The sequence below is a fragment of the Podarcis pityusensis genome (assembly GCF_964106645.2).
Source record: "Podarcis pityusensis genome assembly, chromosome: 13".
NCBI lineage: Eukaryota > Metazoa > Chordata > Lepidosauria > Squamata > Lacertidae > Podarcis > Podarcis pityusensis.
This window is the reverse complement of record NC_138038.1, coordinates 54,780,073-54,800,210: the sequence shown is the minus strand read 5'-3', so window position 1 is coordinate 54,800,210 and position 20,138 is coordinate 54,780,073. Positions and strand designations below refer to the sequence as shown.

The window sequence follows — 20,138 nt, the reverse complement described above, 5'->3', positions numbered from 1 at the left end:
GCTGACTTTTTCCTGTGGACAATTGGACTCTAAACAAGTACCTGTGAGTAGAACGGAAAATTGGATTAAGAAACTGTCCATTAAACTTTAATTAGTTTAATGTTAAGTAAACGTCCAGTGCGCTTCCAACGCCATAAGTCTTATCTGAGCAGAGAATTTCGTGCAGCGGTTGAAGAAGGCAGGAGAGTCAGTACCTTTCAATGAAGAATCCTGGAGCAAGCACTTTGGAACTCAGAAAAAAAACTTTATTTACAAAAGAAAAAACCCTGGTGATAAAGCACACATGCTTTTATCTCCGGCATAAAGAAAACTTTACTCTAAACTTAACTCTTAATATTAGCAAACACGCCCATGGCCACAAACTGAGTCTGCGAGTCAGGTCAAGGGGGGGGGAGAGAGAGAACACACGGGTGAACTGACTATTTATACAAACTAACTCACATTCCTGGATGCTTAATGACTTCCAGCTGCTCAGTGATTAGAGCGACTTGTTACCTCTTAACCCTTTAGTACCAACACCCCCTCTCGCTCGTAACACTGAGCTGTACCAACATTAATTCAAATTTAAACCTGAACAGAAACATTTATGAGATTGCGGACTCAAAGCTTTTGGAAAACCGTCTTTGCGCTGCGAAAATCCCTTTGCAACTAGTCGGGCTTTATATTGCAACTCCTCAGTAGTTGTGGGCTTTAAATGATATACCCATTGACAACCTACAGCTTGTTGCCCTTTCGGAAGCTCTGTACTTGTAAACACACCGAGAGACTTCATTGAAGCCATCTCTTTTTCCATTGCTTCCTGCCACTTTACGGCTTCTGAGCTTGGAAGCTGTTGTACCTCTATATAGCTATCTGGCTCACACTGTGCCATATTTACGTATACACTTGTCACCTTAAACCGCTCTGGTGGTTTGCCCTTTGTGGCACGTTTTGATCTGCGCAATTGTTCCTCTTGTGCCCCCTCTGACCGTTGGCTGTCAGAATCTGTCTCAGACTTTATATCTGGATGCGCCCCTAGGGATAAAGATCTCCGTTTAGATACCTCCCTTGGGCTTGGTGTTGCAGACGACCTGCTTCGCTTTTGCTGTCCTGCTAGGCCTACTGACTGGCGATGTTGGAACACTCCTAGATTCTGGCTTTTCTACCTTAGGAGAAGAACCTTGTGCCTGGTCAGAATCTGCATCTGAACCATGTGCACCATCCCCTTCTGGCTCACCACCCTCTGGACTTTCATTCTCAGCATAAATGCCTAAATCATCTCTCAAAATGTCAGGGTTAGCATGTAAGTGAGTCCATCCGGATTGCTCACAAAATTCAGCGCTCCTACTGATGACCACTCTTGTAGTATCCCCATCTGGGTTCACGAACCTCCAAGATTTGGCGTGTGGTTCATACCCACAAAAGATGAGTTTCCTAGCCCTTGGACTTCCCTTTTTCCTTAACGCTTTTGGGATAAGTACATAGGCTTGAGATCCAAACACCTAAAAGTAATTAACTTTGGGCTTCTTCCCGTATAACGCAAAATATGGCGTAGTATCAATTACCGAATTATATACTCGGTTCAGAATATGAGTAGCCGTCTGCCAGGCTTCCGCCCAGTAACTTTGAGGGAGTTTAGAATCAAACAACATAGAGTTTGTCAACTCTTGCAGAACCCTGTTTTTGCGTTCGGCCACGCCTCCTTCTTGGGGGGAATAAGGTGTAGACAGACGATGCTTAATTCCCTTTTTCTTAAAGAAATTCTGCAACACAGACCTGGTAAATTCTAACCCTCTGTCTGTCTGAAAAGCAAGTGCTCTAGTACCGAATTCAAGTTCTACTGCATGAACCCAATTTTTAACTGTTTCTGCAGTATCTGCTTTTGTTTTGAGAGGAAAAAACCATGCGACTTTTGTTTTGTCATCTGAGAGACACAGTGCATACCTCGAACCTCCCATGCTAGCAACAGGCATTGGGCCACATAGGTCCATATGCACAAGTTGGAATACTTTGTCAGATTTCCTATCTGAACTGGGATAGCTGCATCTATGAACCTTCGCCCTTTTGCATGCAGTACAATCCAAATACTTAGTACATTTGTTCATTTCGCACCCTTCTGATAATTCAGGTTGCCTTTTAACATACTGAAAATTAATATGTCCCAAACGGCGGTGCCATAAATGAACACAAGTGTCAGGGGTTCAGGAGCAGAGGCACAGGAAAGGGAGGAAATAGAGAGCGAGGGGGAGGAGTCCGAAGGAAATGTTAGCGATGACAGCGGTCCGAGGTCTCTGAGTCTTTCCAGCGAATCGGAAGATTCACAGAAAGGGGCTCCCATGGTCAGAGCAAGGGGGGTGCCTAGGGGGACACCCCAGGAAGAAGGGGCCAGAGGGGACTCAGAGAGCAGCAGTTGGAAATCAGGACCAGCGTCCACACCAGAGTGCAGTAGGGGGGAGGATTCCCAGGCATCGGGATCAGGCGGCGCACTGCCAGTGGGAGGACATGAGTCAGGATTGGCCACGCCTCCATCGGGGAGTGAGGAAACGGTCGAGAGGAAGGTTGAAGGCTGGGCGCGCGCGCCAAGTTCAAATGTACAGGAGGGAGGCGCAGTTGGCAGCCCGGATAGGGAGCCAGGTCCCAAAGCCCGCCGAAAAGAGGGGGAGGAGTCAGGGGGGTCAACGTCAGCGTCAGAAGAATCCAGGAAGGAAGGGACCCCGGGGGGTAGCAGGACCCAGAGGAGAAAGGAGAGACGGAAGAGGTGGAGTAAGGCTAGAATCTTAAACTGGTGTACAGGGGGCGGAGACTCAGATGGAGCTTCGCCGATCTAACCCCTAGACGTAGAGCTGGGGCGCTGCGGCTTGAAAATGGAGACTGTACTTCAATAAAGACTTTTGTACATTACTGCCGGCTAGCGTTGGTCCTCTGTGAGCTGGGACCTGGAGCCAGCTCTGACAGTAAGCTCCATCTCACCAAAAGTTTTGCACCAAAAACCTCGTAACGTGAGTGGACGCAGCGAGGGAAGAAGATTGGTGCTTCGCGAGCTCACAAAAGTCAGGCAAGATGACTACAGAACAGCAACTAGCAGCCCTGCAAGATGCAGTGACACAACTCAACGCGGAGGTACTCGCATCCAGGAAAAGGGAAGAGGAAGCGGCTGCCGCCTGCAGGGATCTCCAAGCCAGGTTGGAAGTGCTTGCTAAGCAGGGGCAACCGGGACCCAAATCAGAGGGGATTGGGCTGGCGAAAAGAGGAGGCAGCCTGGTATCTCATTTCGATGGGAATTTGCAGCAGTACCCTAACTTCCGAGCAGACGTGCTGTTTGCGCTGGAACTGCTGGATAAAGACTTTAGAGATGAGCAAGAGAAGGTGGGGTTTATCTTGTCCCATTTGCATGGGGAAGCTAAAGCGTGGCTGCGCAATCTGTGGAGAGATAAGGATCCGGCGCTCCAAAATGCGGATGCATTCATTAAAGCGATGGATTCGTGTTTTTTATCAAATATAGACATTGATATCGCCAGAAAAGACATACATGGGCTCAAACAAGGCAGAGCCAGTGTAAGGCAGTACCATTCCCGCTTTTTTGCATTAGTCCATGCGCTGGGATGGGAGAAGGATTCTGCCCCAGCCAGAGACCTTTTTTGGGAAGGCTTGAATGCAAATGTGAAAGATGAGATTGCAAGGGGGGAGAGACCAAAGAGCACTCAGGAGGTTGTCCGGCGGGCGCTGCAAATTGGGGTGCGTCTGGAAGAACGTCCATGGAACAGAGAAGAAGGACGTTGGGGACGTACGCCAGTGAGAGCACCTCCCCTCTTTCCCAAGGATGCAGCGCGTGCGCAATCCACACCTCCGCAGGGAGGGGGAGAGGAACCGATGGAAATTGGAGGCGCCAGGGCTCAGTCAGCAACCAGAGCCCTAACACCGGGAGCAGTCAAAGCGAAGCCTCCTAGAGGGAACAGGAAGTGCTACATCTGCGACAGTGCTCAGCACGTGGCGAAAGAGTGTCCCCAGAGGCTCCACAAGCACACTGCAGCCTCAGCAACAGTAACAGACGCAACTCAGCAGAGAGAACCACAGCAGGGAAACGACAGAGTCTGGTTGGAGGAAGAGGCACTGGGGCCCAGCCAGACAAGTCAATGAAGCCGTCCCCAGAGATTTTGCAGCCCACAGACCCCCTCCCGCCCAAACCAGTGGTGCAGCTCACAGCATCGCTCCAACTACCCAATGGACTCACTATGGAAGTGCCGATTACCATTGACTCTGGTAGTAACGCAGACTTCATAGGACTGGATTTCATTCAAGAGCACAACATAGCACTCCTGCCAGCCACGCTGCCTCTGAAGGTTGTCACGGTGGATGGCAGGGAATTGCTGGGGGGGCAGGTGGTGCAGCAAACGCCTCCGATGGTGATGCAAATTGGGAATCACCGAGAAGTCATCAGCTTCAATGTCACCCAACTGTCGGACACGCCTATAGTATTAGGCATGAGTTGGCTGCACAGGCACAGCCCAGCATTGGCGTGGTACCAGCGACAACTGACCTTCGGCTCCTCATACTGTGCGGAACATTGCATTCTGCCTAGCCCGGAAGGGGAAGAGGATGACCCGCAGCTACAATTAGGCACGCTGCAAGCAGTGCCACTCAAGTACGCAGCGTTTTTGGAGGTTTTCTGCGAGAAGGAAGCGGACAAGCTGCCTCCCCACAGGTCCTATGACTGCAAGATTGACCTCCTGCCAGGGGCGACGCTGCCAACCGGGAAACTGTATTCCATGTCTGAAGACAAGCTGCAGGAACTCAGGGAGTTCATAGACCTCAACTTGAAGCGCGGTTTCATCCAGGAGTCGAAGGCAGTGGGGGGCAGTCCTGTATTCTTTGTGAAGAAGAAGGACACGCCCCAAAAAAGGCTTGTGGTGGACTATAGAATTTTGAACTCGAAAACCAAGCCCACAGCCTTTCCCATGCCCAAGATAGATGACCTGCTCGCAACGGTGAGGAAAGGACGCGTTTTCACAAAGTTGGATCTGCGAGGGGCGTACAACCTGATTCGCATACGGGAGGGCGACGAATGGAAGACTGCCATGTTCACGCCCCTGGGCACCTATGAATACAGAGTTATGCCCTTTGGATTACAAAATGGCTCCCACTGTTTTCAAGCCTTCATGCATCACGTATTGGCGGGTCTCCTCTACAAGAAATGCGTCTGCTTCCTGGACGACATCCTGATATTTTCAGAATCAGAGGAGACCCACGAGGGAGACGTCAAGGAAGTTCTGCAGAGACTGCAGGAGCACAGGCTGTACGCCAAGCTGGAGAAGTGCCAGTTCGACATGAAGGAGGTAGATTTCCTGGGCTACAAGTTGTCGGACAAGGGGCTCGCCATGGACAGCGCCAAGGTTCGCTCAGTGTTGGACTGGAAGAGCCCGCGCAATCGGAAGGAGGTCCAGCGGTTTGTCGGTTTCGCCAACTTTTACCGCAAGTTCATCAAGGGGTTCGCGATGCAGACGGCGGCCATTACCGACACGCTCAGCTCCAAGAAGAAGAAGTTCATCTGGACGGAGCAAGCGGAGCAGTCCTTTCAGAAACTCAAGCGTCTCTTCTCGTCCGAAGAGCAGCTACTGCATGTGAATCCCAGCAGACCGATGAGGGTTGAAACGGACGCCTCAGACAGAGCCGTGGGAGCAGTACTGTTGCAGCAAGACCCGCATGGGGACTGGAGACCGTGTGCCTTCTACTCCAGGAAGCTCAGCAAGTCAGAGCAGAACTACACCATCTGGGACAGGGAGTTGCTGGCCATTCATGCAGCATTCAAGGCGTGGCGGCACTTCCTCATTGGAGCCAAACACACAGTGCAGGTCCGCACGGACCATAAAAACCTGGAGTACTGGCGCACGGCAAGGTTCCTGAACCAGAGGCACATACGATGGGCGGAGTTCTTTGCGGATTTCGACTTCAGGATAGAGTACATCCCAGGCGACAACAACATCATGGCGGATGCACTGTCCAGAAAGCCGCAATACCTCGAGGAGGCGGCACCAGCAGCGGCCAAGCACATTTTCGCACCAAAAGTGTGGACGTGCTCTTCAGCAACCGTGGACCTGGATGCTGTACGTCGAGCACTGCAGGAGGACCCCTTCGCACAAGCCAAGATGGAGGAGGTGCACAGGGGCACGGCGGAGGACGACGAGTTCCAGATACGCGACGGATTGCTCATCCGCAGAGGGGCCCTCTACGTACCGGGAGACGACCTCCGCGCGAAAGTACTGCAGCAGTTGCACGACGCACCCACCGCCGGGCACTTTGGCAAAGAGAAGACGGTAGAATTAGTAGCCAGAGATTTTTGGTGGCCCAAGATGCGGGGGGAAGTCGCGGATTACGTCTCGAGGTGCGACACCTGCCAAAGGGCCAAGTCAGTGCACAAACCGCCGGCGGGACTGCTCGAACCGCTGCAGACACCGCTCGAACCGTGGGAGAGGGTGGCCCTGGACTTTGTCACGGATCTACCCAGCTCGAGGGGCAAGACGGCAGTGCTAGTGGTGGTGGACATGTTCACCAAAATGGCCCACTTCATTCCGTGTGCGAAGGTGGCCACGGCGGAACAGACCGCCAAACTGTTCATAGACCACGTGTTCAGGGTTCACGGTCTGCCACGGTCTATCCTGTCCGACCGGGGGCGACAGTTCATCTCGAACTTCTGGCAGAAGCTGATGGGTTTCCTGAACGTCAAGATCAACCTAGCGTCGGCGAGACACCCGCAGACGAACGGACAAGCGGAGCGAGTCAACGCCATCATGCAGCAGTACCTGCGATGCTACGCAAATCAGCAGCCGGCAACATGGGTGGACTACCTGCCGCTCGCTGAGTTCGCCTACAACAACACGAAGCACGTGTCCACGGGGGTGACACCGTTCTTCGCCAACAACGGGAGGCATCCCAGAACCTTCCCGGGATTAGCGAGAGCGGGGGAGGGGGAGCCACAGGCAGCGGAAGCCTTAGCATCAGAGTTGCAGGAGGTTCACGAACAGCTTCGGAGGCAGTTAGAACTAGCAAAGCACGCATACAAACTGCAGGCTGACAAGCACAGAAGGGTTGGGGAAGACATACAGGTGGGAGACTGGGTTTGGTTAGCAGCCCAGGCAGTACCGGCCAGATCGTTAGCGAAGAAGAAGCTAGGGCATAAGCAGCTAGGACCTTACCAAGTCGAGGCACAGGTCAATCCAGTGGCCTTCCGGTTGACACTGCCGGAGGGATCCAGAATGCACCCAGTTTTCCATAGATCAGTGCTCACGCCCTACAAAGCACCTCATAGATTTCAGGAGCCAGGCACGGCATCAGACCCGTTCAGGGAGACGCCCACAAGGGGGGGGTCGCCAAGGCGGGAACCCGTCAACGAGGTCACAGAGATTTTAGACTCGAGATGGGGGGAAGAGGGAGTAGAATATCTTCTCGCCAGAGAAGGTACCCCGGCCAGCGCCAACAGTTGGGTGCCAGACTATGCCTTGGACGAACCTCTTCTCAAGGACGAGTTTCATGCCCTTTTCCCACACAGGCCCATGCCAGCCGAGTATTTCGACGACTGGCTTTTCACACCCACATTTTCAGCCAGCACATTCCAGGGGTTCACCTCGGCCGAGGAACCGGCACTAGAAACACGTTCCCCGGAGGGATCACCCTCGGGGTCTGCCTCAGACCGTTCCTATTGGTGGGACGATCGACCAGAGGAGCAGTGGCGTAGGAAGTGGCTGGGGGGTCCTTGGCAGGCAACGTCCCCGGAGGAGACCGGGGGAGAGACGGACATGGACGTGTTGGGGGAGGACCTTGGGTTCGAGCACGGCGGCAAAGAGATGGAAGCAGAGGAAATTGAGGTCGGCGAGAGCACGGAGGACGAGCCGGACTTATCCGGCTGGATGCACGCCACGGGGGACGAACTGTATCCGGCACTCACCCCCACAACGACGGAGCACCCAGTACCCACACCTGAAGGAGGGGAGGGGGGAAGGGGGGGCTTCGAGGGGGGGATGGATGTCAGGGGTTCAGGAGCAGAGGCACAGGAAAGGGAGGAAATAGAGAGCGAGGGGGAGGAGTCCGAAGGAAATGTTAGCGATGACAGCGGTCCGAGGTCTCTGAGTCTTTCCAGCGAATCGGAAGATTCACAGAAAGGGGCTCCCATGGTCAGAGCAAGGGGGGTGCCTAGGGGGACACCCCAGGAAGAAGGGGCCAGAGGGGACTCAGAGAGCAGCAGTTGGAAATCAGGACCAGCGTCCACACCAGAGTGCAGTAGGGGGGAGGAGTCCCAGGCATCGGGATCAGGCGGCGCACTGCCAGTGGGAGGACATGAGTCAGGATTGGCCACGCCTCCATCGGGGAGTGAGGAAACGGTCGAGAGGAAGGTTGAAGGCTGGGCGCGCGCGCCAAGTTCAAATGTACAGGAGGGAGGCGCAGTTGGCAGCCCGGATAGGGAGCCAGGTCCCAAAGCCCGCCGAAAAGAGGGGGAGGAGTCAGGGGGGTCAACGTCAGCGTCAGAAGAATCCAGGAAGGAAGGGACCCCGGGGGGTAGCAGGACCCAGAGGAGAAAGGAGAGACGGAAGAGGTGGAGTAAGGCTAGAATCTTAAACTGGTGTACAGGGGGCGGAGACTCAGATGGAGCTTCGCCGATCTAACCCCTAGACGTAGAGCTGGGGCGCTGCGGCTTGAAAATGGAAACTGTACTTCAATAAAGACTTTTGTACATTACTGCCGGCTAGCGTTGGTCCTCTGTGAGCTGGGACCTGGAGCCAGCTCTGACAACAAGAATTATGGGTAGGCGAGTTCACACAACCAGCATGAACCTGTTCAACTTCATCTGGACTTGTCTCAAAATAATATAACCCATTTCTGCATTCCACCTGCAAAAGAGATACGTTATTCTTTGAAATAGTGCAAACCCCATTTTCAAACACAGTTTTAAACCCATCTCTATCAAGTTCTGACACAGACAAAATACACCCCTTCATTCCCTTTAGCACATAGGGATCAATTTCTGTATGCAAACAATTCAAGAACACTGTGCCTACGGTCTCTAAGGAACGTTTAGCTGAATCTGCCATTGTCACAACTTTAAGGGTTTGCAAATGCCTGCAATTCTGCAAACGGACACTAGATGGCGCCACCAGGTGGTGAGATGCACCACTGTCGATCAACCAGCGTAGATTGCTGCCTTGGCCACGCCCTTGCATCAACGCCATTGCTGAAGCCATGTGCTGTGTGCTGTGGAAGTAGCCACGACCTCCTCCTCTTCTTCGATGTCCCCTGGAACTGCTTGTCTGGTAACTAGGGGTAACGGCCTTGGTGCTGTCTTGACCAGGTTCACGTGTGCAGTTCCTGATTAAATGGGAAGAGGAACCACAGCGAAAACAGTGTCTAGCTGCAAAAGCATTTAATGTGTTCTCAAACTCAGCATCCCCACTCTTAGGCACAGCACAACTCCCCTTTGAAGACAAACCTCTTTCTCTTTGCCTTTTATCCTGTTCATCTGCAAGCCGAGAAGAAATGTATTCAAGGGTTAATTCAGCTGAAGGCATAGCTTCCAAAGTTAAAGCTAGAGTCTCATAGCTTTTATCAAGAGAAGACAACAATATGTATGACTGCTGCTCCATAGAGAAAGGAATGTCCAGCTGTCTTAGTTGATTAAAGGCAGACACCATTTTGGCAATATGTTCTTTCACACACGCTCCCGGTTGGAGACGTAAATCAAACAAACATCTTGTAGCATGGATCTTAGCCCCGCAGTGTTTCTGGAATTTAGCCGCTGCAGAACCGTCCAGACCTCATGCGTGTTCTTTAACTCAGAAACATAAGGCATTTGCTCTGGTCCCACTGCCAAAACTAATAGACCTTGGGCTTTCCTGTCGCGTTTCTGTGAAGCTGCTGCTGCTGCTTTGTCTTCTGCAGACGCGTCTGCAGCTGCCTGTAAAGGCGGTGCTTCAGTACAACCCCACAACTCTTTTGCTTGCAGCCAAACCCTTACTCTAGCCTTCCAGTCTTGCCAATTTTTCCCATTGAGTCGCGTAAACGGGACAGCAAAACTTTCCTGGGACTCTGCCATCCTCCCTGGGGCTTAGGAACGATACTCACACACCTGTAGACCGTCTCCCAGCTGCTGAGGTGGCTCCTTGAGGAATAAGATGTCTTCCAGCGAGTACAAACTGCGCAGTGCCTGTTTAAAACTTTTTCTAGGCACGTTGCAGGACTCAAGCTGCTTTGAAGGCTTTCGTTGTCGGCAACCGCTTCTGTCTTTGCTCCATTCCTTTCATAAATCACTCTGAACTGCACTCCTTATCTCCTTCTTGACGTACAAACACCCATAACCTGTCCATTAAACTTTAATTAGTTTAATGTTAAGTAAACGTCCAGTGCGCTTCCAACGCCATAAGTCTTATCTGAGCAGAGAATTTCGTGCAGCGGTTGAAGAAGGCAGGAGAGTCAGTACCTTTCAATGAAGAATCCTGGAGCAAGCACTTTGGAACTCAGAAAAAAAACTTTATTTACAAAAGAAAAAACCCTGGTGATAAAGCACACATGCTTTTATCTCCGGCATAAAGAAAACTTTACTCTAAACTTAACTCTTAATATTAGCAAACACACCCATGGCCACAAACTGAGTCTGCGAGTCAGGTCAAGGGGGGGAGAGAGAGAGAGAACACACGGGTGAACTGACTATTTATACAAACTAACTCACATTCCTGGATGCTTAATGACTTCCAGCTGCTCAGTGATTAGAGCGACTTGTTACCTCTTAACCCTTTAGTACCAACAGAAACATTTTAATTTGGCACTGAAGCGGGAAGGCTCAAAACAGGAAGTCCGCCTCCCATTTTTGTAAATAGATTGAAGCAAAACTTTGTAAGCTAAAGTCTGGAAAGTCGTATATAAAGGTCTAAATTTCCGTCAGTTATCACCACCAAAACCCCTCTTGGAAGCAGGAGAAAAGGGGGGGAATTTTTGACTGTTTAAGCCTGCAGGAGAGAGAGTAAAGAAAGATAAATTTCTACCGTCTCAAACCTGGGAACGGGGTGTCAGAGACAGAAATTTATGGGGAAGTTCATCGACTGTGAATGGAACGCCTTTTGACAGATAGTAAAAAAAAGAGAAACAAATTGACTCCAATGTTGCCTCTTGCATTCAAAAGAAACAAAATATTTGAAAAATGAAAGTAATTTCCTTTTGTTGGTCCTGCTTTCAAAAGATGGATACAAATAGAAATTGTCTCCTCTAGAGGGAGCTTGTTAATTTGTTGCTGGAGTTGATCTGGGGATTTCACAGCTGTAAGATTAGGATCGTGAGACCAGACTCTGACCTTGAATAAAAATGTGTTTAGAAGAAGTTTTGGTGCTTGCTTTTTGCAAGACAAGTGCTTTGCTGGAGCAGATGCATGAGAAGATGGATTTGATGACTGCTGCAGTTAAAAACTTTGGACAAACGGCGAATACTCATATAGAAACCATTCAGGAACCAGCCCAGGAACTTGTTTTGACAGGGCAAGCGCAAGTGCAGAAGATAATGGAGGAGGTTGCTGTTGAACCTCAAGTAACACAAATGGAGAGATCCGAGGCCTTGCAGGAGCATAAGCCGCTGTTCTTGAAGTTTGAATCTGGAGTGGACCGGGGGGGGGGGATCTGGAGTTGTGAGGGCTCTTAATTTTGGAAGGACTTTGAAACATGCTTTTAAATATTTCCTGGATTACAATGTTGACTATGGGGAATGGGACTGTGGGGAATGGGCTGATCTGCTGAGGGGAGATGGAGATATTTTTGGATTGGAGTCCTCCCGAGACCTACCCCCCAATGAGAAAGGAAAGAAATTAAGAAAAAGATCAACAAAAGGCAAAGTAAAAGGCAGGTATAAACAAGAAGAAGACCTGCAGAAGGGACATGGAAAAGACTTAAGAGCCTTGGACATAAGATCACCAGGTTGATGGACTAGATGGAATGGACAAGAAGGACTGACAATACCCGAGACCAGGAAGAAGAGACGTTGGATGAAGATTGGAAGAAAGTTTTTTTTAAAAAATTATTTTGAGAATTAGTGTAAAATTAATGAGTATTAGGAAAAATGTTGGAATGAAACTATTTGGCTTTAGTAGAAATGATATAAGGAGTTATGTACAAATAAGTATTAAGTTTTAAGTTTTAAGGTGTTTTTTTATGGTAAGATAAGGTTAAATAAATTAAGGTAAATTGAATGACAGAATATAGTGAAAGATGGAAAGGATTTGTTGAGTTAATTAAAAGGTTAGATCGTTAAGATAAATTATATAACAAAAATTGAGAAAGATGGAAAGAATTTGCCGAAACAATTAATTAAATTAGAATACAAAAAGGGAGGTGTGAGGAGGTCGATGAAACAAGTAAACGAAAGATAAAGATATGGAACATTGGATGTGTGTTTTAATGTTATTGTTTTTTTGCTGTATTGTTGTATTGTTTTTTATGCTTTTCTTTTTATGTATTGTAATGTATGTTTTGTTAATTTTTTTGTTGTTTTCTTTTTCTCTTTTTTCTGTAATTCTTAAACTTTTAATAAATATCATTTTTTTAAAAAAAAAAAGAGTGGGGCTGAGAGACTTCAAAGAAGTGTGACTGGCCCAAGGTCACCCAGCAGTTGCACCTAATCTGGTTGCCCGGGGCAATGGCCTTGGTCCAACATCACATCATTTGGCAGTTTCCATAGCAACAGTGAAGGACAGCGACCAGAGCAACGTACAGCGCTGGGTGATCAACAGTGGAGCCAGTCATCATCTGCTGCCATCTGGTGGCCAAATGCGGAACTGCAGAGCTGTTTCCAAAGGAAAAACAGTCACGCTTGCCGATGGATCCAAGAGATAGCTGACAACTGTTGGCTCTGTTTTTCTTCCTTTTTTGCAGGCTGAACTGGAAGCATTTGTGGTCCCAGGGATGAAATGCTGTCTATGGTCTGTGTCTTCTTTAGTTAGAGATGGGTTTAAGGTTTGCTTTGAGAATAATGTATGCTCTAGTTCCAGGGGTGGGAACCAGTTGGTCAGTGCTGAATGTCAGAACAGGCTATTCTGGAAACATCTCAAGCAGGTAAGGGTAACACTGGGTCAGCACAGGCACAGTGTGCAAATGTTCCCACTCACAATATGTGTCATCATTTGTGGCACAGGAGGATGTCCCCCTGCAATTGGGGATATGTGAGAAAAATACCAGGGTGCACTGAGGGATGCAAAATGAAGTCATGTGCCAAGTTCCTGGATTGCAGAGCATGCAAGAAGGCAAAGGTAAAAACGTGCAGTTATTCTAGGTCTGACAGGGTAACCAAGAAACCTTTTGAGTTGGTTCATGTAGATATTTGTGGCCCTATGCCTTTTTGCAAGTCTGGGTTTTAACCTTGACAGATGATTACTCCAGAAACAGCTGGGTGATACCTCTGAAGGACAAGGGTGAAGCTGCCACCGTGCTGAGGGAGTGGGTCACCGCAGTGGAACTCCAATTCTCACTGAGGGTTTGCAGTTTCCAATCAGACCGCGGTGGGGAGTTCACTGGGTTTGCGTTGCAGAATTACTTTCGCCAGAAAGGGATACGTCACAGGTTGGCGGTTCTGCACTCACCACAGGAAAACGGGATGGCAGAAAGGCGGAACAGAATGCTCCAGGAAGCGGTGGAAGCGATGCTTTCTGACTCAGGCTTACCACAACGCTTCTGGGCGGAAGCTTGGAAAATGGCGAATTTCACTCTGAATCGTTCCTACAACAGTTTCCTACACACACGCTATCTGTGTAGCCGGGAGGAGCAGAGTGGCACATCAGAAGAGGGCTGGATGCCAAAGCACTCAGCTGTTCACAGTCGAAACAGACGTTCAGCAGATCAGGTTATGGCTCATAACTCACAGATGGAATGTCGGGTCAAGGAGAGCATTTAATCCAACCAAGAACCTTGCGAGGTAGGCTAGGCTGTGGGAAGTCAGGGACCTTAGCATATGGAATTCACGGCCTGTTATACATTAAGAGAAAACTTAATTGGGAAAAAGAGAAGGTCCCAACTAAGGAGTGGATTAGGCAGAAACAGCAAAGCTCACAGCAAAAGTAAATGATCAGAATGATGAACTTTTTACAGAAGGGTGGAGGCCGTTTGTGGATTACTTAAAAAATATTACAGGCAAATGAAATCACGGACAGATTTCAAGATAAAAGCAGCAGAAGAAAAATGACAAAATAACTGTACTAATTTTTTTGTAATAGATGAAGATACAGCACAGTAGAAGAGCTTTGAGTAAAAACACTGTGTAGGTGGGAAGCCAACTTATGGAACAGTGGAATTATTTGTTAGGAAGGTTATTGTGAAAACGTAAGAAAAATGTAATAAAAAATTATACAACAAGGAAGGGCAGGGACCTTCTGTTCTCGCAATTGCTTCATTGGGGCAAAATCCACCAGGAAGCACTGCCATGCTCACTAGGCCCGAGATATTGCTGACCTGCACCCAACACGCCCCCCCCCGGACCCCCCCTTGCCCCCTTGGTGCCCCTACCCGTGTTGCAGCGCCAAGCGCACGAAGCCCTTCCTCCCCTGAAGGCGGACACGATGCTCTCCGGGGGCGCTGTCCAGCGACTCGGACGCGCCCCCCACCACGATGGCCACCGCGTGCCCGGGGGGGGCACTCAGGAGGAAGTCCAGGGACCTTTTGTTGACTGGGACCATCCCTGGAAGTGGGAGAAAGCAAACATTCTTGTGGGTGTGAAACATCTCCAGGGGTTCCCTGCTTTGCGGAGGGTTGGACTAGAGGACCCTCACGATTCTCCTACAACTCTGAAATTCTGCGAGTTGGTTAAAGGGCAAAAGGGTCGCTGGCAAAGGATCAGCGCGTCTGGAAGTGGTTGGAGGAGACACGGTGTCTAACTGATTGAGGTTGAATCCTGACAAGACAGAACTACTGTTTTGGGGGGCAAAGGCGGCGGGCAGGTGTGGGGGACTCCTTGGTCCTGAATGGGACAATTGTGCCCCTGAAGGACCAGGTGCGCAGCCTGGGAGTCATTCTGGACTCACCGCTGTCCATGGAGGCACAGGTCAGTTCTGTGTCCAGGGCAGCTGTTTATCAGCTCCATCTGGGACGCAGGATGAGACCCTCCCTGCCCCTGGACTGTCTTGCCAGAGTGGTGCATGCTCTGGTTATCTCCCACTTGGACTACTGCAATGCACTCTATGTGGGGCTACCTTTGAAGGTAACCCGGAAACTACAACTAATGTAGAATGCGGCAGCCAGACTGGTGACTGGGAGACCACATAACACCAGTCCTGAAAGACCTACACTGGCTCCCAGTATGTTTCTGAGCACAATTCAAAGTGTTGGTGCTGACCTTGAAAGCCCTAAACGGCCTCAAAGGCCCAGAATACCTGAAGGAGCGTCTCCACCCCCATCGTTCAGCCTGGATACTGAGGTCCAGAGCCAAGGGCCTTCTGGCGGTTCCCACCCTGCGAGAAGTGAAGCTACAGGGCAGAGGGCCTTCTCAGTAGTGGCGCCCACCCTGTGGAACAACCTCCCATCAGATGTCAAAGAGAAAAACAATTAGCGTAGATTACGGCGTATTAGGCAACTGGGCATATAAGATGACCCCCTAAATTGGCCACTCCACACCGGGAGGAAGCCGCCCAGCAAAACCGGCTTAACATCGCTGGGCAGCTTCCTCCCGGCGCAGAGCCTGCCACCCGCTGCCGCTGCCCAGCGAACCCATACCCAGCGTATAAGACGACCTCTGACTTTTTAGGGAATTTTCCAGGATTAAAAAGTCGTCTTATATGGTATCTACGGTATCTGACTTTTAGGAGACATCTGAAGGTTTAGGGAAGTTTTTAATGTTTGGTGTTTTATCGTGTTTTTAATATTCTGTTGGAAGCCACCCAGAGTGGCTGGGAAAACTCAGCCAGATGGGAGGGGTATAAATAATAATAATAATAATAATAATAATAATAATAATACAGTGGTGCCTCGCAAGACGAAATTAATCCGTTCCGCGAGTGTCTTCGTCTAGCGTTTTTTCGTCTTGCGAAGCAACCCTATTAGCGGCTTAACGGATTAGCGCTATTAGCGGTTTAGCGGCTATTAAAGGCTTATCGGCTTTGCGGATTAGCTGCTAAAAGGCTATTAAAGGCTTAGCGGCTTAGATAAAGGGGGGGGAAAGCGGAAAAAAAATCTCAAGACTCGCAAGACATTTTCGTCTTGCGAAGCAAGCCCATAGGGAAATTCGTCCTGCGAAGCAACTCAAAAACGGAAAACCCTTTCGTCTAGCGGGTTTTCCGTCTTGTGAGGCATTCGTCTTGCGGGGCACCACTGTAATCATAATAATAATAATAATAATCATCATCACCATCATCATTTGCACAAACAAACGCCCCTTTTCATTTGCACAGGAAATTGCAGGAAAAACAGACATTCTTGCTGGGGAATTCTATTCCCAGGGGCACTGGGAAGGCATTCCTGAGACTGGGGTGGTTCCTCCCATTGGATGGGCCAGGCAGGGTTCTTGAAGATGGTCCTTAGAGGAGGGGTCACCCCACTTCCCCACCCCCACCCCAACCGATGTCTCGACCCCCTGTGGACTCCCTGCCCCTAATCCCTTCTCCATTCCTCCCCCCGTTGGCCTCACCTGAGCTCATCAGGTAGTCCCGGAAGACGGGTATGCGAAACAGCCCTGCGAGGAGGGCCAGGCTGGGACGGAGGCCAGGGAAGGTGCGGGAAAAGCCCGTGGCCTCGGTGCAAAAGGCGGAAAAGGCACCCGTGCACATGATCCCGTGGGGGTGGTAGCCCAGGACGTAGTTCCGCGTCGGGGGCAGCTCGGCCGTCTTCACCAGCTGCAAGGCAAGAGGGGCGAGGCCTTTGGCATTTGGACCCCCAGCTGAATGTCAGTGTGCAGATTCCATGGCCAGCAGCCTTTGACGGCCGCCGCCTCCTCCTTCTCTGTGATCTGGTCTCCAGGGGTTCCAGAGACCCTGGGCATCCTTCGGAGGAAGGCAGACCCTCCGTCGCCCTGCCAGCCCCCTTCTCACACCTGAATGTCACAATCAGAGGCGTGCCCCGCTTTCCATTGGTGGGCATGCGCAGATTCCATGGCCTGCAGACTTTGACAGCCACACCTCCTCCTTGTCCGTGATCTGGTCTCCGGGGGTTCCAGAGACCCTGCCAGCCCCCTTCTCATACCTTGATGGGGAAATAATCCCGGTGGAGCTCCCAGACTCTCCAGCGCCTCACCCAGTCGCTGCGGCGCCCACCTGCGAAGACAAGGGTTCAGGCAGGGGACGGAGTCAGAGAACTGTGGGGTTGGAAGGGGACCCCCAGGGGTCATCCAGCCCAACCCCCTGCAATGCAGGAATCGCAGCTGAGGCATCCCTGGCAGGTGACCACCCAACCTCTGCTTAAAAATTCATTTAATTATGACGTGCTGATGTTTAATTTTAGTGTTTATTATTGGATTCCAATGGATTATTGCATATTGCTTTACTTGGTATGTTATTTCAAAGTTATTGTGACTTTTTATGTAGGATCTGATTGTTACTATTAATACTTGATGTTTTATTATTATTGTGTGTGTATGTTGGAAGCTGCCCACAGTGGCTGGGGCAGCCCAGCCAGATGGGCAGGGTTTAAATAAAATTATAATCAATCAATCAATCAATCAATCAATAATGAGGAGCAAGATGCTCCTTGGGGTCCCTTCCAACTCTGATTCCATGTTATATTTTGGGGAGGGTTCTTTTGATTTGTGTCAATTACAGGATTTCGTGTGTGTTTTTATAGCAAAATTTATTAAGTAATGATAAATACATAAATAAATGCGGCTGATTTTTCTGCCCTCCATACAGAGAGAGAGAGAGAGAGAGAGAGAGAGAGAGAGAGATGAAATGCCTTCTGCCATTGTGTCATTTATTGGAAACTGTCTTGGAAAATAGCTAATAGTAAATAGCAGTGAGGAAAACAGGTTTGGGATGGTTGCAAGCTGCCCCAGCGGAAGGGGGTGAGCTGGAGGAGGAGGGGCAGGGCGAGGCAGCAGCTCCAGCTGTGTGGGTCTGGGTGTGGGGCTCAGCACCCTTCTCAGACAAGGAGAGGCGCCTTTCACCTGACCTCCGGGTAGGGTTGGGGGCAGTGCCGGATTTACCTATAAGCTAAACAAGCTCTAGCTTAGGGCCCCACTCCCTTGGGGGCCCCAAAAAGATTTAAAGGGAAAAAACCTGGATGTACATATCCGAAATATAAGATAAAAAACAAATAAAATAAAACCTACCTACAGGAAGAGTGTTTTGTGTTGTGTAGGCTCCTGTGATGTAAGTCACGGGCCCCGCCTGCTAGCCTGTTCCCTTAATTATCCCTGGTTTGCTCATTTCTATATATAGGGTACCTACGATCTGCATCTGGGACGCAGGTGGCGCTGGGGGATACACCACAGAGCCTAGGGCTTGCCGATCAGAAGGTTGGCGGTTCGAATCCCCGTGACGGGGTGAGCTCCCGTTGCTCGGTCCCTGCTCCTGCCAACCTAGCAGTTTGAAAGCACATCAAAGTGCAAGTAGATAAATAGGTACCACTCCGGCGGGAAGGTAAACGGCATTTCTGTGTGCTGCTCTGGTTCGCGGCTTAGTCATGCTGGCCACATGACCCGGAAGCTGTACGCCGGCTCCCTCAGCCAGTAAAGCGAGATGAGCGCCACAACCCCAGAATCGGCCACGACTGGACCTAATGGTCAGGGGTCCCTTTACCTTACGATCTGCATGGACTGTTTGCATGGCTTTAGATACCTATGAGGTCCATCAATTACCTTATAGCATATATTCAACACAAAAAACAGTGACAAATTGTTGTGGACATATAAAGGGCCCCATCACCTTCAGTAGCTTAGGGCCTCATCAAACCCCAATCCGACCCTCGTTGGGGAGAATCGAACTCACCTCTCTGTGGCGTATCCCAGTCAAAGATCCACCAGGCGAAATACAAGACACTGATAGGCCAGAAGGAGGTGAAGAGCAGGTAGGCCAGGAGAACGGAGATGAAGGCACCTGGGGGGGGGGGGGAGGGAAGAAGTCCTGGAGATTCTGTGGATTCTTGTTTTTATGTTGTATGCTGCATATGTCATTGCAAAATTCTGATTTGAAAAACCAAATAAATTAATTTATTTTTTAAAAAAACTAATATCACAATGTGGACTTCAAACCGGTTTTGGATGATATATCGATTTATCGCCCAACTCTGAGCGCAAGAGCAGCGCTCCCCCCTCACTGGGATTCAGAGGCCCTGCCTGGGACCACAACCCCGATTTCACAGGACCCCCGAGGGTTTGATCTGAAGCCCCCCTAAACCTAGAAGGACATTTTAGGTTGGAAGGGACACCCCAGGGCCATCTAGCCCAACCCCCTGCGGTGCTGACTCCCTAGTCCAGACTCACCTGGCGGAAAGGTGCTCTGAAAAAAAGAGGGGGTTTGGCTTTTGGGGGAAGGATGTGAAATTAAAAAAATTAAGGTCTTATATATATAATAAATGTTCATAAATGTACCAATCAAACACGTACATAAATATATGAATCACATGTCTGAAGCTGCACAGGAAAACAGCCCGGAAACCATTTTGACGCCCAAACTGACCAAACAATTTCTCTGCAAGGTCGAAGGAAGATGGAAAAGCCTCCCCACTGTCTTTTCCTTCACAAATCCTGTCTTAAGGGTATGTCTGTGTTTGAATAGGGGGTGAGCCTGTGACCTGGCCCAGGAACTACGGTAAGTATTTATCATTGCAAAAGACTGGCCAGGCTCCCCAGGGTATCCAATCAAGTGAGCATTAACAGGTAACCTGCCAGACAGGAGGTAAACAACGCACTCAGATTTCTGCTGTAGACCGCCCTTTCTGTGATGTAGGCATGATGTATCTGGGGGTGATCTTGGACTCCAGGGCGGCCAATTTAAAATGTCTATATAAAGGCGGGCACACCTTGGTTCGGGGTCCTCCTCCTTTCCTGCGTGTGAAGGGGGCACCCTGTTGCAACAGATCAATAAAGATCAGGCTTACTAGCTGCTTTGCTTCTCAATATTCTCTACTTGGCCTCTGTTCTTTTCTCCGACTGATGGAGAACCTGCAAAGGACTCTATATGGGCTCTTGTGTCCCCCATAAGGAAATAAGGGCAGATTTAAGTT

The 20,138-nt window shown here is 49.9% G+C and overlaps 1 protein-coding gene across 2 annotated transcripts in view; it reads right to left on the bottom strand.

The window, feature by feature from the left end:
* Positions 1-20,138, bottom strand: part of LOC308462311 (2-acylglycerol O-acyltransferase 3-like) — a 36,209-nt gene that overhangs the window by 15,834 nt on the left and 237 nt on the right. The window contains exons 2-5 of one of the 2 annotated variants that reach the window (XM_080979942.1): positions 18,902-19,009; positions 17,163-17,233; positions 16,612-16,816; positions 14,499-14,670 (exon numbers count right to left, since the gene is read on the bottom strand). The exons of the other annotated variant lie outside the window; for it this stretch is intronic. Coding sequence (XP_080836068.1) covers positions 14,499-14,670; positions 16,612-16,816; positions 17,163-17,233; positions 18,902-19,009 — 556 coding nt within the window. The remainder of the gene's footprint in view (positions 1-14,498; positions 14,671-16,611; positions 16,817-17,162; positions 17,234-18,901; positions 19,010-20,138) is intronic. 2 annotated transcript variants of the gene reach the window in all.